Here is a 16,235-nt window from a genome sequence, read left to right as displayed (position 1 = left end):
AGGTTGCTTGCTTTGGCCTTATTCATATAGTGCAGGGCTTTCCCAAGCTGGGTTCCCCAGATGTTGTTGTACTACAACTCCCATCACCCCAGTGTAGTCCCACCACCTTTGGGGAGCCAAGGCACCCATGATTTAGTGTGATCTTCTCTCCTTCTCCCCATTCCCCAGGACCCTCCGAGTTCAAACAGTTCTTTGCATAGTTCAGATCAGGGCTGAACAACTTTGGCTTTGCAGCTGTTAGACCAGTGGGAATCTTGGGAGTTGTAGCTCAGCAACATCTAGAGGAACTCATATTAGGACCCACTGTGTTAGACAATAACACCCACCATCCCTGAGTATTTGGCCACTGTGACTGGAGATGATGGGAGTTGTAGTCCAACCGCAGCTGAAGGGCCAAAGTTGTGCAGTCCTGGTTCAGATGCTCAGCTGTGAATGGAAACAAAAAAATACTGTTGATGGAGAGGGGTTTGAGCCACAGAGCAGGACTCTGATTCTGTATGCTTGCTCATCTTACTGTCCTCGCAATCACAGCATCAGGGCTGGGGGAGGCAGAGATCTGCTATCCCCGCAGGCTGCAGGGGAAGCGGAAAGGAATGGGTCAAGCGTTGTTAACGCTGCCACCACAATGTTACTTCCTGCCGATGGGTGTTTTCCATACCCTGTTGCCAGGGGAATTGTTTGAAGAAACATTCTAACTGGTGAAGTCGCACAGTTACAAAAGACCCTAGGAGGGGTTGTCATATCTGCGGGGTTTCCCCCCCTTTGTTCACTGTCAAAATATTAATATTTTAATTTTTGATTGCGAACTACCCTGGCCATTTCAGGAGGGGCAGTGTGCTTGCAATGAAGGCCTTGGAAAGGATATTTAGATGCTGTGACATGTCTATACCTACAAAGGTTAGAATCGTTCAGACAATGGTTTTTCCTGTGACGCTCTATGGATGCAAAAGCTGGACTTTGAAGAAGCAAGATAGAAAAGGCATGGATGCTTTTGAACTTTGGTGCTGGAGAAGACTTTTGGGGAGACCGTGGACAGCCAAGAAAACAAACCAATGGATCACAGAGCAAATCAATCCAGAATTATTTTATATATATATATATATATATATATATATATATATATATATATATATATATATATATATATATTATTTTTTATTTTTTATATTTTATTTTATACATACCCCACGCCTCCAGTACACTACTGCTCGAATTTCCACTCAAGGCACAAATGACCAGGCTCAAACTATAATACTTTGGACACATGATGCGAAATCCCAGCTCCCTTGAGAAGTCCATAATGCTAGGAAAAGTTGAAGGAAAGAGAAGAAGAGGACGACCAGCAGCAAGGTAGATGCACCACTAAGAGACCTTAAAGGCCAAGTTGAAGACAGATCATCCTGGAGAGATTCTATCTATGTGGTCTGTGGTTGCTGAGTCGACACTGACTTGATGGCACTTAATCAATCAGTGTACACGTCATAAATACAACTAGTTGACCCTGCACAGAGCATCTGTGCAGTCGTGCACTGAGCCTGTGGCATCCACCCCACACAACTCTCTCACTCGCTCTCTCCATCCCCACAACTCTCTCGCCCACTCTCTCCGCCCCCAACTCTCTCGCTTGCGCTCTGCCCCCCACAACACACTCTCTCTCTCTGTCCTCCGTCTTTCTATCTCTGTCTCGCAGTCCTTGCTTCCCCCTGCCACTGCCAGGGTCTGTCGCCCGCTCGCCTGACATATGAACATAAGAACAGCCCTGCTGGATCAGGCCCAAGGCCCATCTAGTCCAGCATCCTGTTTCTCACAGTGGCCCACCAGATGCTGCTGGAAGCCATAGGCAGGAGTTGAGGGCGTGCCCTCTCTCCTGCCATTACTCCCCTGCAACTGGTTCTCAGAGCCATCCTGACAGCCTCCGAGCTCCCTGCTCCCTGCCACTTCACGGCGCAGCTCAGCCAGCTGTCTGCCACCCGCAGCCCCCAGAGCCAACTGTCCAGCTCCCGAAGCTGCCCCCAGCCTTGGAGCAACTTGCTGCTTCATGGCACCCCTGAGCCAACTGTCAAACTGCTTTCCAGCTGCCCCGCAAAACTCCCTGCTGCTCCGGAACTCTCTCCCCCTCTGTCAGCCAATCACCTCCTTTCTGCCACATCCCCACGCATGACCCTGGCCCGTCTTGGAGAATTAATAATATAGATTACTGCTGCAAAGAGCTGCACAGCAGTGTCTATCCTGCTGAAGTCACAGGAGTGAACTGTCAAGCTGGGACCATTCAACTTTCACTTCTAGTACAACTGAGAAGCCACACAAGGAAAGCAGAACCACAGATGCAGACCGGAGGCATCTAGGGAGAGCCTGCCTCCAGTGCAAACTCTTTATGGTGCCATGACTTTTTAAATGGGTATGGCTAAACATATCCATTGAGGAGAGCTGGTCTTAACATAGGAAGGAAGCAGAGGAAACTGCCTTCTACTGAGTCAGACCATTGGCCCACCTAGCTTAGTGTTGCCTCTCTCAGCCCTACCTGGAGATGCCAGGGAGGGAACGTGGAACCTTCTGCATGCAAGTATGCAGGTGCTCTTCCTTATCCTATAGTGCTCAGACATGTGGTCTCCCACCCAAATGCAAATCAGGGTAGACCCTGCTTAGCAAAGGGGACAATTTATACTTGTTACCACAGTGGTATAGGACAGGGATTCTCAATGTTGGGTCTCTAAATGTTATTGGACTTCAACTCCCATAACCCCCAGCGGCCTTTGGTTGGGGATTATGGGAGTTGAAGTCCAATAACATCTGGGGACCCAACGTTGCGAATCCCTGGTATAGGAGAACTAGTCTTGCGGTAGCAAGCACAAACTGTCCCCTTTACTAAGCAGAGTCCACCCTGGTTTGCATTTGGATGGGAGACTACATGTATGAGCAATAGGAGATATTCCCCTCAGGGGAAGGGGTCACTCTGGGAATAGTACCTGCATGCAGAAGGTCCCAAGTTCTCTCCCTGGCAGCATCTCCAAGATAGGGCTGAGAGAGATTCCTGCCTGCAATCTTGGAGAAGCCACTGCCAGTCTGTGAAGACAATACTGAGCTAAATAGACCAATGGTCTGACTCAGTAGAAGGCAGCTTCCTATGTTCCTAAACACACAGTCCCAATATATACACAAGGCAAGCCTTTTCCAGAGAGTTAATTAGGATTTCAGCATTAAGCTTCTGTGACATGTTTTCCTTCAACAGCACATCCATTCCCCAGATGCATCAAACTAGGACAAAAGTTCACATCTCTGTGGGAAGGAAAAGAATTCATTTGTCATCACCCCAACCATCATCATGTATTCCCTCATCTCTTGTCTGAAGGCCAGTTTCGACACAAGATCTTGCGTCTCCAGAAAGGGTCTTTGGAACCCTGTGGATGAGAACATTCCACTTACACAACTTTTGCACAACACGTCTCCCTAGATCTGTTCAGAAACTGATTCTGCAGCATGAGACTGCTCTTTAAGGAAACTGCCACGATGGCAAGTTCAAGTGGAACGTTTTACATGTATGCCTATAGTGGTAATGCCACCTAATGGCACAGTGGGAAAATGACTTGATTAACAAGCCAGAGGTTGCTGGTTCAAATCCCTGCTGGTATGTTCCTCAGACTATGGGAAACACCTATATTGGGCAGCAGCGATACAGGAAGATGCTGAAAGGCATCATCTCCTACTGAGTGGGAAGCGGTAATAGTAAACCCCTCTTGGATTCTACCAAAGACAACCACAGGACTCTCTAGGCGCCAGGAGTCGACACCAACTCAACGGCACACTTTTCCTTTTAGTATAGACAATACTGAGCTGCTACTATCCGGGCAGCCGCGATACAGGAAGATGCTGAAAGGCATCATCTCAGACTGCGTGGGAGATGGCAATGGTCAACCCCTCCTGTATTCTACCCAAGACAACCGCAGGGCTCTGTGGTTACCAGGAATCGAAACCGACTCGACGGCACTCTTTACCTTGACCCATACTGGTGCCACCATGCAAAACCCTATCCCCAGACGTGGTCACACCTTCCTCTAAACCAGGGCTGCTTAACTTCGGCCCTCCTGCAGATGTTGGCCTACAACTCCCATAATTCCTGGCTATTGTCCACTGTGACTGGGGATTATGGGAGTTGTAGTCCAAAGACAGATGGGGGGCCTAAGTTGAGCAGGCCTGCTCTAAACAGATTCCGCAGCATTTAGCATTTGTAGAGGAACGAGTGTGGAGGCTCAACCAGGCAAGGGACCAGAAAACTCAATGAAACCGAGCCAGCAGCAGAAACTCACTGGAGCATCGACAGCAACTGGCTTGTGCACTCCCTTCATACAGGCCCTTGCGCATCTCAGTTGGTCTAACTGTGGCTGGAGCGTAACCATATGGACGTTCAGGGTTGCAGCCCCCCAACGCAGGCAGAGAGGAATCACCAACCTCAAGGTGTTCTGTGCACCAGGTCTCTGGTCACGGCTCCATGCTCACACACCGCAGGGCTCTGGCGTCCCTCTTGATCCAGGGCTCTCTGTAGCCAGGCTCCAGTGCCTTACCTCATATCCCACAATGCTTTGCATCTACCACAAGCCAGGCAGACTGTGCTTTGATGGCACCGCCAAGGCTGAAGTACCAGCTGTCACCTGAGTCTCATCCACACACCCAGCTCTCTAAGAACTGGGTGTTCAAGAAAAACCAGTTCAGGAACCACCATCTGTCATATTTGGTTTGATACCTGTTTGATGCCTCATACTTCTCTTGGAAAAAGGAACAGGTCTCCAAAATACACCAGACGTCAGGAATCCTATGCATACCACTGGGATGGTCTAGGAGAGGAGAGCTGGTCTTGTGATAGCAGGCATGAATTGTCCCCTTTGCTAAGCAGGGGCTGCCCTGGTTTAATTTCAAATGGGAGACTATATGTGTGAGCACCGTGAGATATTCCGCTCAGGGGATGGGGCTGCTCTGGGAAGAGCACCTAGGCTCCAAGTTCCCTCCCTGGCATCTCCAAGATAGGACTAAGAGAGACTCCTGCCTGCAACCTTGGAGAAGCCGCTGCCAGTCTGGGTAGACAGTACTGAGCTAGATGGACCAAGGGTCTGTATAAAGCAGCTTCCTATGTTCAGTGGTATTGCTTTATGTAACAGGAAGGCTCAGGTTAAATCCCTGGCCTTTCTAGGTAAAAGGACATCAACCAATAGAAGCTGGAAAAGCCTAGTCTTGGAGAACAGCTGCCTGTAGGAGTAAACAATCCCAAACTAGATGGGCCAACAATCCGATTCAGTATAGGCTTGCAGCGTGGAGATAGGGCCACCGCTCAGGGGTAGCGCAACTGCTTTGCGTGCCGAAGATCCCAGGTTCGATCCTTGGCCTCTCCAGATCGGGCTGGGAAAGACCCCTGCCTGAACCCTGGGAGAGCCACTGCCAGTCAGTGTAGACCAGACTGAGCTAGATGGAGTGGGCACAACTGGATATCATATAGCTTTATGCCCCGTGGGACAAAGAGGAGTGGGAGGGTGGGGAGATGCTGAGCAAAGAGGCAACTTTTTGAATGGCGATTCTTTTTATTGAGCAGGGGGAGAGCAACTGGCCCTGTCCAACCCCAGCACAGCATCCTTCCAGTGGCTGCTGCTGGTGTTTATCTTAGGTTTCTTTCTTTTTCCCTCATCTTCAATGTGTGCAGACACCTTTGGCAGCTTCCTATGTTTCATGGCTATCTGTGCTATATCCTGGATCCCTACTTTGCTTTCGTTTTGTTAACATCCACAGCAAAAAAGGAGAACTTGTGTCCCTTTTTATAGAGAGTTTATTTCTTCAGGATACAAGTAGGACAGAGGAAATGTAATCCCACCCCCACCCCCCTGTTTCCTTTTGATTGACAGAGATATCTGAATAATAAGACTACTGCATATAACAGACTAAGGGACAAACTATAGAAAAGAAGGATGGCATGTTTGGTTTTAGTCCAGAATGAAAGCTTTTATGCTTTTGATGCTAGGAGAGAGAAAAAGCTGGCCCATCCTCTTCTCTCCCGATTATCACTGGCCTTTTTCGTAACACCACACACGGCTGCAGACAGTTTCGACAGATGGGAACGGAAATCTCGAGGTTGGCAGGACACCGTGTACATGCAACAAAGATGCAAGGACATAGGAGGCTCTCTCCATTGGAGCTCAGGTTAAATCACATTTCTGAGTCCTGGATTACCACCAGAGAGAGGCAACCTTGCCTGAATGGAGCCGCACACCCACAGATGGCAACGAATTGGAAACTGTAGCAGAGCTTTGCCCTGCCAGTCGGATGCAGAGGATAGGGCATATACAGGTATATGTATAATCTGGTCTCTGGAGCTGCTCCCAAGTCCTCAAGGAAGGTTTGCACGCACTGAATAGTTCATCCAATAGGGAAGTGGCTTCTCACCCACCCTGGCCGTAGTTCCATAAGGGCTCTCACTCCTCACTTGCTTTAGTCCTTTAAGAAAAACATCTGGGGGACAAAACAGGAAAAAAGGGGGGTTAGATGTTTGCATCCGTAACAATGGTGCAGGGTTCTGTTAGAATGTCTTTGGAGGGTCACCCTGAACAGTCAGTGGCTCAATTCAAGTCAGTGGCTCAACATGGGGCCACTTGATGGCAGTTAACTGCTCCCATGCTCACATCTTCTTCTATACTCAAATCCTTACATAGGTAGCTGCCTTCTACCGAGTCAGGCCATAGGTCCATCTAGCTCAGTATTGTCTACACAGACTGGCAGCGGCTTCTCCAGGGTTGCAGGCAGACAGGCGTCGCTCTCAGCCCTATCCCAAGATGCCCGGGAGGGAACTTGGGACCAGCCTGGGAGGGAAATTCTTCCCATCCAATGGCCGACTGGGAAGGAAGGGCCTTGCACTATCCAGGAGAGAAGAGGATTTTAATGGCAATGCCCAACACTGGTTTGGTTTTTAATGGCAAGGTACTCAAGAGACTTGAGGTACCAAACTATACAGACGAGGCTTGCTTAGCATCGCAGGAAAAAAGGTTGCAGATTTCTATGTCCCATTACAGAAAAAGCTTTGGGTTATCGGCTCGGTGCTCCACTGGTGCCTCAGTTGTGTGGTTGTTGTAAGGATAAAAATCACCATGTACACCACTCTGAGCTTCTGGAAGAGAGGTCTATCAACGGCTACTAGTCGGAGGGCCACCTCCAGCCTCAAAGGCAGGATGTATCTGAGTACCAGTTGCAGAGGAGGAACAGCAGGAGAGAGGGCATGCCCTCAACTCCTGCCTGTGGCTTCCAGCGGCATGTGGTGGGCCACTGTGTGAAACAGGATGCTGGACTAGATGGGTTTCCTTGGGCCTGATCCAGAAGGGCTGTTCTTATGTTCTCAGAGAAAGAGCGGGATATAAATGTAAAAAATAGAATAAAATAAAGTATTAGCTACAACATTGAATGTTTTACAAATATATATGGGCAAGATGGTTTGCATACAATATCTTTATACAAAACTCTGCTAACTGAGCAGAAAGGCAGCTTCTAAAGTGCTAGCAGGGGAGCAATCCAGCCCCAGCACAGCATTTTTCAAATAGCTATTGCTGGGGTCTACCTTGTCTTTCTTTTTAAACAGTGAAGCCTTTTGGGAAAGGGAACTAATTTATTGCTTTTCCTATGTAAGCCACTTTGTGAACTTTTTTTGGTTAAAAACAATCACCAGTCACTCTCTCTCTCACTCTCCCTACACACACACACACACACACACACACACACACACACACACACACACACACTCTAATACAAAGAAAAATCTCAACTTCTCAGCTTATTTCAACTTAAAATGAGAACTGCATGTGAAATAAACAAAATATTAGTGGCCCCAGAGGCAAATGAACTTATGCACCATTGCAGAGTCTCAACATTTGGAGCGTCATTACCGTTCCATTTAATATCAAAAGCAGAAATAGTTTTTTTAATATTAATCAAGTTATTATGGCAAGTTTGAAATGACATTATTGCCCCATATGTACTTTCACATAAAGAAGAGGAGCAGTGAACCAGTTCCCAAGCCAGTGGGCCTTAACAGACTGTGAAATAAAGATAAAACGATGCACGATTTATAAAAACCCTATTAACAACATGTTACCAGTTAAAAGTCCCTGTGTTTTCAATTAGCCTGACAAAGAAGGAGAATAGTCATTCACAGGAAATGCTGACGTTTTGACAGTAGTCCCTAGACTCAACACACTGATCCACATCACTAGCTGGTAACTTGTTTTGTTCCCAAGATTTCTGGGATCCACCTATCACTATTGCTAAAAGGGTACAGCAAAACCTCAAGTGGGGTTTGTCAGACAGAGTCATCTGACAAAAAGGAAAACGGCTTGTAGTGAATAAGGGCCTGGCACATTGCCTGCTACTGCATTAATAGCTATGTAGACCTCTTGTTTTTCAGTGAAAGCCTCACCCTAAACACTCATATCCTCTGCCTTTAAAGACTCCTCTTGCTGGATGAATCTTTGCCAAGCACAAGTCTAGAGTACTTAACTGAGCCAAACAAACTGGGAAAATCAACACCAGTTGAGTGTTCACATTTGGGTAATGAAGCTCATCTGGAATTAGCCTTTTTAATTCCTTCAACTATATTGTTTTTGAGGAGTGATAACAACATGTAAGCACAAGTAGCAAGAAAGATGAAACACGGTGGGTGGTCTCTTGCCCCCGTCCCCATGTTCTGCTACAAGTGGTGCAAATTTGAGGCCAGTTGATTCAGAAGCAAATAAGTTTTGCAATGTAAAGCTGCTGCCAGTTTGTGAAGACAATACTGAGCTAGACAGACCAGTGGTCTGACTCAGTATATGACAGCTTCCTATGTTCCTAAGGCACAAGTAGCACCGATAACTCTCCCAGGTTTTCTCAAAATGACAAAGAGCCAGCATGTTCAAGCTAACTGTCTTGGCATTCAAAGCTTCAGGTTGTGTTTTTTGGGGAAGGTGTGTTAAATGGGAAGTCGCTGGCTTAAGTGGAGCAGCGGGGAAATGCTTGACTAACACGCAGAAGGTTGCCGGTTCGAATCTCTGCTGGAAACACCTATATTGGGCAGCAGCAATATAGGAAGATGCTGGAAGGCATCATCTCATACTACGCGGGAGGAGACAATGGTAAACCCCGCCTCTACCAAAAGAAAACCACAGGGCTCTGTGGCCCTACAGATCAATTTTACTTGGATTTTTTGCTGTCAAATTTTAAATCTGTTACTTCTATAAATGTGGCCAAGTTTTGTTTTGTTGCATCCAGACTTCGTAGAGCTTGTATTAGCAATTTGAATATTATGTCAATTATAAATGCATTATTTTAAATGTTAAGCTGGTCTAAGGACCGAAATAACTTTACTTGCTTACACAGGGCTCTGTGGGTGGCAGGAGTCGAAATCGACTTGACGGCACACTTTACCTTTAGCTGGCTCAGGGCCTGGGGTATCTTCCCATCACCTGCCCGAAGGGAGACTTCCTTACCAGCTATCACTTTCTGTCGCGGACTGAACTGCCTCCTACCCACAGAGCCACCAGGTCTTTCCTTTTCAGAGTTCACATGTGCTAACAGAATATGCTCCATTCAAACGAGAATGTTGATGAGCAGCAGAAAAATCGCAGCCCTGTGTCCACACTTCATAAAACAGCAGCAGAAGTGCCATTTCTTTATTTTGAAGGGAGCAGAGTTGACTTCGAACTGCAGCCTGTCCCACCTGGCTGCTCTCTGTAAGGGCAACAGTCTTTTTGCTTATGCTATAATAGGGAGCATGCAATTAGCGGCACTTCACAATCATCACAAAAGGGCAGGGGCAGAAAGGTTGAGGACTTGTGGCTTCCCATGGCACCAGATGGACCTCAGCTCTGAATACACCAAATTAAAAAGCCATTTGGTTTTGCACGAGCAAACTGAAATACAGGAGAGAAGCTCAGGAATTTAGCTTGCCTTTTGGTTCTAAACACAGAAGGCTGAAAAACTAAAACCACATTAATTCCTCTTGAAATACAAAAGACGATAAAGGCAGAAAATTCAGCATTGTGGGAAGACTATTTGTTCCTATTATTCACTGTCCTGGTTATTAAAAATGCCCCTGTGGAGAGAAATCTAGCAGTGAAAAATGTATGACATCAGACTAACACATACTTTATATAGCAAGTGTGCTAATTTCTGCTCGATAACTGAAACGCTGTTCAGTTTTATTTCATAAAATCTAGCCTCAAATCTGAAATTTGACTTCATAAGCCAACCATTTCAGCCATCAACTTCTCATTTCAGCACTACCAACAAAGTTTGGAGAAGGTCTGGTGAGCTCACCAAGTCACTAGCGTTCGAGGCGGTTTACAACTTCCCGGACTGTGGCGATGAGGTTCTCGTTCTCCTGTGGGTTTGCCAGAATAATATTGTGCAGTCGATTCATATATGAATCAATAGTGTCCATTGTGGGGGTCTCTCCACTTCCTGAAAGACAGAAAGGACAAGGAAGCAGAGCAGCACACGGAGGTGAATGTTGTAGACTTGGTACTAAAAGAGGCATATGCTGAAATGAAACGTCCTCCAAATGCAACCTGGTCAATGCAAGCCACTCAAAATAAAGGCTGATTGTTTTGTGTGCTGTTGGGAGCACACAAAATCTGTAGTGTAGATCTGTAGTGTTAAATGCTGACAGTAAGGGTCTCCTATTGCAGAGTTCCTAATGCTCTTCCTAAGACTAATGGATATGCCGCAAATATTATGTTGAGTGCACTGGGGCAGCTGTTTGATTGGTGAACCGTCTTCACTGCGTCACTCCCACTAAACACGTTTGCACTCTACTTAGCGTGAAGATTCTCCCGCTAAGCAGCTGAGAATTCCCTCTTCATTTTACTCATCTCCCCCTACCCAAAGTGTTACCTTCTCACCTCCCCACAAAGTGTTTTCCCCTCCCCAACTGCTAAGTATTTTTCTCTAACCCAGGTTAAAGTGATTTCATGTTTATCTTAAGTGTCTTTCCTCTGCTACCACCAAATTTCAAGTGGGGCATTGATCCTCATTTTTTCACTTTGTCTGCACCTCTGCTAGTAAGTCAAGACTAAGCACCACTCTGAATCGAGTGATTCAATCAAATTAATTCAACCAAATTAACCATTAAATTGTTCTTAAATTGAGCAAAGAGACACCTTTGGGAGAGCAACTGGCCCTATCTAACCCCAACACAGCATCCCTCCAGTGGCTGTTGCTGGTGTCTGCCTTATGTTTCTTTTTAGACTGTGAACCCTTTGGGGACAGGGGGGTATCTTATTTATGTATTTATTTGTCTATGTAAACCACTTTGGGAACTTTGGTTGAAGATTGGTATATAAATATTTGTTGTAGTAGCAGCCACCTTTGGATGTATAGGGCAGTATAGAAATGTAACAAATAAATAAATAATCAAACAAACAAGTCAGTGACACCAGGGGAGTAGCAAGGTTGGAGTTGGTACAGAGACAAGGTTTTAAAATGCACCCCGCCATCACTGAAGCTCAGCTCATGAAGTAAAGAAATCTTAAATGAGGCTGAATAGTGGTAACAAAAAGGATAGTAAAATATCTAGATCTAGATCTGAATAGTGGTAACAAAAAGCATAGTAAAATATCTAGATCTAGATCGATCGATAAACATCTATGTGCCACAACAGAACATCATCCTAAATTATTTTTTAAGAGGTTTTGTAAATGGTGGACGATGCAAGTCCTTTAATGGTACTAGAGAAAGACCTGCTGTTCTGGTAGCTCCAGGTCTTAACACTCACATCGATTTCGGAGGATGAATATAGCTGAAGGAAGCCCGAAGCGGGTGCAGGCGGCTGGGGGAGTCAGTCATGTGACTTGCCTCTGGGGGGGGCCCAAGGCAGTGGGCCCCCAGACAACTGTCTCCTCTTGCCCTATTATAGTTATGCCCCTGAGTGACACCTCACTTCAGTTCCATTAATGTCCATAGGTCTTCGTCTGGACGTTGCCCACAGGGGCCCAATATTTCGCACAATGAATAGCTCCCAGGCCAAATCCATGGCACACCATCTCTACAACCAACCACGGGCCATATACTCCCATGCACAGGCAAGACATCTGCTCAACAAGAGGAGCTTCTTACCTGGTAACGGGACCACGGCAAAGCTGCTGGTCAAGGCCTGCCGCAAGGTCTCCAGGTGCTGCTGCAGCACCGTGTTGCGGCTCCGCTCTTGGATCACGTCCACCTCCAGCTTCTCCACCGCCGTGCGCATGCTCTCCACGTGCTTCTGGAGGGCAGCATTCCTTTCCTCAAATTCCATGTTGGACTTGCGCAGCTGACGCAGCTCTGCTTCCCGTGCTGTTAACAACCCCGCATGAAAGGTAAGAGATGAGGGGGGCGGGCATGGTAAGTAATCCCCATGTTCAGCAGTTGGATATGGAGACTACCGAGGTTGTCAATGGGCAGCCCTGAAGTACCCCCAAACAATCTAGAAATTGGATATCAAGCGACAATCCAGTGGCAGCAGACGACAAGGTCATCTTGAATGGAAAATAATTTTAATAGTGGTATCGAAGGGTCTCCCAAGAAACATCAGACCTAGGTGATAAGTTCTGGGGGGAGGTTCATCCTCCTCTTTCTTCAGGAAGAAAAGAGAGCAGTAGCCATACCAGAATTAAATGTCACATGACTTAAACTCAATAGGGAGGGCAGGGGAATCAAGACCTGGAAATCCATTTGAGAGTGAAATAAATTAACCAAAGCAACTGCTCAAAAGAGCATATGCCAAGTTACTGCGGAGACCTCTTTTGACAAAGAGCCAAACCGCTCTTTGCCATCTCTTGGTTTTATGACTGAATGCAACTGGTGCCCAGAAGTCCGTATCATCTGCTTGATTAATAAAATGCTTTCTTAGTCTGAACACTAATTCCATCAGGGTCAAATTAATGAGATTCCCTGGGCAGCCCGGTCCTCCCTTCCTCTCTGGATATCGCATCAACCACAGCGACATCTTGGGCCAGGCCCAATGGCTAAATCCAAAGGGAAACCATCTGGTTACAGAACTTGGCTGGCATCAGAAGCTTGTAGCTGCTTTCATGGGGCTTAGAATGGGGCACAAGGGGCCAGCAGAACACTCCTCCTCCAAAATCATAAAGCAGCAGTGTCAAAGACATCTAGTACTAGAACAAAGGGCAAAATTTATCTCCTGAAGCATAGCAGAGACTCAAAGCTAAGCCTAAGCGCCTTAGGCCTAGAAGAGGATTAGCATAAAGAAATCATCACAAAAGAATAGCCAATCAACCCCTTTTAGCCTTCACATAAATACTTTTACCCAACTCCACCAATTAGAAGGTGGGAGGCAGACCCACACTCTTCATATTCTGCTCACCTTTACTGTGGTTCAGGAACTCCTCTGTGAAGATGGGGATATCAAAAACAGACCTCTCCTTCGTGTCGGTTTCCTTCTGCACACAGACAATGACAATGTTACATCTTCATACTTCTGAGCATGAAACAGCTCAACACAGCAAGGGTCAGACTAGATGTGAGGGTTCTAGAAATATGGGATGTCTTAATACAGCACAAATCATCATCAGAAATTAAAGCCTCATTGAATGTAAGTTATAAAAAAATTTTTGTAGAAAGGTGGATTCCTTTTCTCAATTTTACTGGGAAGTCTAAATCAACTTATCCCATACCAGAATAGTTAAAGATTATTTTATTATTTTATTTATTGATTCAATTTCTATACCACCCTTCCAAAAATGGCTCAGGGCGCTTTACACAGAGAAATAACAAATAAATAAGATGGATCCCTATCTCCAAAAGGCTCACAATCTAAAAAGAAACATAAGATAGACACCAGCAACAGTCACTGGAGGTACTGTACTGTGCTGGGGGTGGATAGGGCCAGTTACTCTCCCCCTGCTAAATAAAAGAGAATCACGACATTAAAAGCTTCCTCTTTGCCAAGTTAGCTGGGGTTAATTATATTTATTATGTGAAATAATTAAATTTAAAGTGGTATGGATAGTTTTGTGCCCTTTTTATATCAATAATGTTGTTTGTAAATACTCATTTTACATGATGCATTATTTATATTTGTTTGTTTGTTTGTTTGTTTGTTTGTTTGTTTGAAAGGGGAAAAATGAAGAATGGTTTTAAAAAACTAGATGAGATGTTAATTGTTTCACTGGCCCTGTTGGTGTTTTTCATGTGGAAACAGCAGCTGCAAAAAGGGAAAGGTTTCTTTTCCTGCTTCAAAGAGAGCCCTTGAGCCTCTGCTGCAGTCTCAAGGAAAATGTGCCCCCCACCCACCAAACTCACAGCAGCCATTTGCCCCGGGAGGAAGCTGATGGCAGCTTCCCTCCTGAGACAAACGGTAGTTGTACAATGACTTTTTTCTTCTTTTCTAAAGACTAATGTTGCATCTAGATTGGATACAGCAAACGTATATTGCGGGGGGGGGGTGCTTACAAAGGTTATAGAGCATTATCAAGGTGGGAGGCGATACGAAGATTCAACAGTCCCAGAAAAGCGACACGGAGGCGAGACTCACGATCAGTGAGACTCGCCGGAAGGGGGTTTGCGGGGAGCGCGCGGGGCATGCTGGAGAGACCCCCGAGCCCAGGAGGCTGCTTGCAGCCTCCCGGCTGGGGGTTTCCAGGGCACGGAGCCACGCTGCGGCAATGCACGATCAAAACAACGGGGTTTGCGGAACGCTCCCTCTGCTAACCCCGTTTAAGGGGAGGGGTGTTTCAGTGGGTTACCTACTTTGGGGAAACCGGGCTTGCCTGCGAGCCCGGTGGTTCCCACGATCCGTGGAAAGCGGGCTAAGCTCCCTTACCTCGCTTTCCACTGACCGTGAGAATACCCTCACTGTCTCATGCTGACGCAGGTTTAACAAAAACCTGCACCAATCGTAAGAGTTTTTGCTTTCTATGGGAACCTCGGAAGCTGCCTTATCAGTCCACTGGTTCCTGATCAGACCACGGGTCCCGACTCTGTATAAGGCTACACTGCCTGGCAGCAGCTCTTCAAGGTTTCAGGTAGGAGTCCTTCCCAGCCCTACCTGGAGATGCTGAGGAGGCTGCCAGGGACTGAACCGGGGACCTTAAAACAGAGGTTCCACCACTCAGCTAAGGTCCCATCCCCATAATGGGTATGCAGCCTCAAAAACATGTACGTCACACCTTCCAATGAGAAACTTGTAAATGGGAGAATCAACACCATGTCTAAAGTAGCTACGATTAAGAAAAGGAGATGGGGCATTCTGGCAGGGCTTATGGCCCCACAGGTCTGCCTATTAGGGTTTTCAGAAGCAATGCTAAGTACAACGGAAAGGCTCAACAGGTCCCCTGTTAACTGAGCAAAGAGGCACCTTTTTAAAGTGGAGATACTCTTCTATTTATCAGGGGGAGAGCAACTGGCCCTATCCGACCCCAGCACAGCATCCCTCCAGTGGCTGTTGCTGGTGTCATGTTTCTTTGTAGACTGGTAGCCCTTTGGGGACAGGGAGCCATCTTATTACTTTATTATTGTTTTCTCTGTGTAAACCGCTTTGGGAACTTCAGCTGAAAAGCGGTATATAAATATTCGTTGTTTGTTTGTTATGAAACAAAACATACGGCAGTTTGTAGTTACAGATAACGACCAGCATACAAATCATGCAGCACATATAATGGAGTAGTGCTCGTTCTTCACCATCTCAAACATCCTATTTCCCCCTTTCACTTGATGGAAGTTACGTACGGGAAAAGAGGCAGCCAAATCCAATTCGGCCAACTTAACAAATATGCTCAGTTTTAGGGAACATAGAGGGCATTTTCCTCGTCAAAGTGCCCCTGCCCTTCAACACTGCTATTAGCTTCAATGTGGCGTGGAGTCAGACATGCTTGTCCTATGCTTATTATTTGTTTGTTTGTTTGATTTCTAGCCCGCCCTTACAGAATAGCTCAGGGTGGTTCACAAATATCCTAAAACAGTTAAAACCAATCAATGATCGGGAATGAAAATGTTAAAATACAATAAGACAGCTAAAAAATAAAACAATTCAAACCCTTTAAAAAAACCCAATACATTAAAAACCCTTTAAAACAATTTAAAAACCCTGGAAGGCCAGACCAAACAGGTAGGTCTTTAGGGCTCTCCTAAATGCCAATAAAGAATTCAAATCATGGGTTTCTTAAACAGGAGGCTGAGAGTAGGGGCAATTTCAAACAATCAGGAGAACATGTGGGGAGATTAAAAGCCACATCCCACCT

General features: G+C 46.2%; 1 protein-coding gene across 7 annotated transcripts in view; it reads right to left on the bottom strand.

The window, feature by feature from the left end:
• Nucleotides 1–5,847: 5,847 nt before the first annotated feature.
• Nucleotides 5,848–16,235, bottom strand: part of HMG20A (high mobility group 20A) — a 63,898-nt gene continuing 53,510 nt past the window's right edge. For all 7 annotated transcript variants that reach the window (XM_053273138.1, XM_053273140.1, XM_053273136.1 and 4 more), the window contains 4 exons: nt 13,361–13,436; nt 12,115–12,330; nt 10,318–10,461; nt 5,848–6,489 (listed from right to left, as the gene is read on the bottom strand). In XM_053273138.1, coding sequence (XP_053129113.1) covers nt 10,325–10,461; nt 12,115–12,330; nt 13,361–13,436 — 429 coding nt within the window. In that variant the 3' untranslated portion in view covers nt 5,848–6,489; nt 10,318–10,324. The remainder of the gene's footprint in view (nt 6,490–10,317; nt 10,462–12,114; nt 12,331–13,360; nt 13,437–16,235) is intronic.

The sequence above is a fragment of the Hemicordylus capensis genome, chromosome 10 (assembly GCF_027244095.1).
Source record: "Hemicordylus capensis ecotype Gifberg chromosome 10, rHemCap1.1.pri, whole genome shotgun sequence".
Lineage (NCBI taxonomy): Eukaryota > Metazoa > Chordata > Lepidosauria > Squamata > Cordylidae > Hemicordylus > Hemicordylus capensis.
Note: the sequence above shows the minus strand (reverse complement) of the source record. Positions and strands in the feature narration are given on the sequence as shown.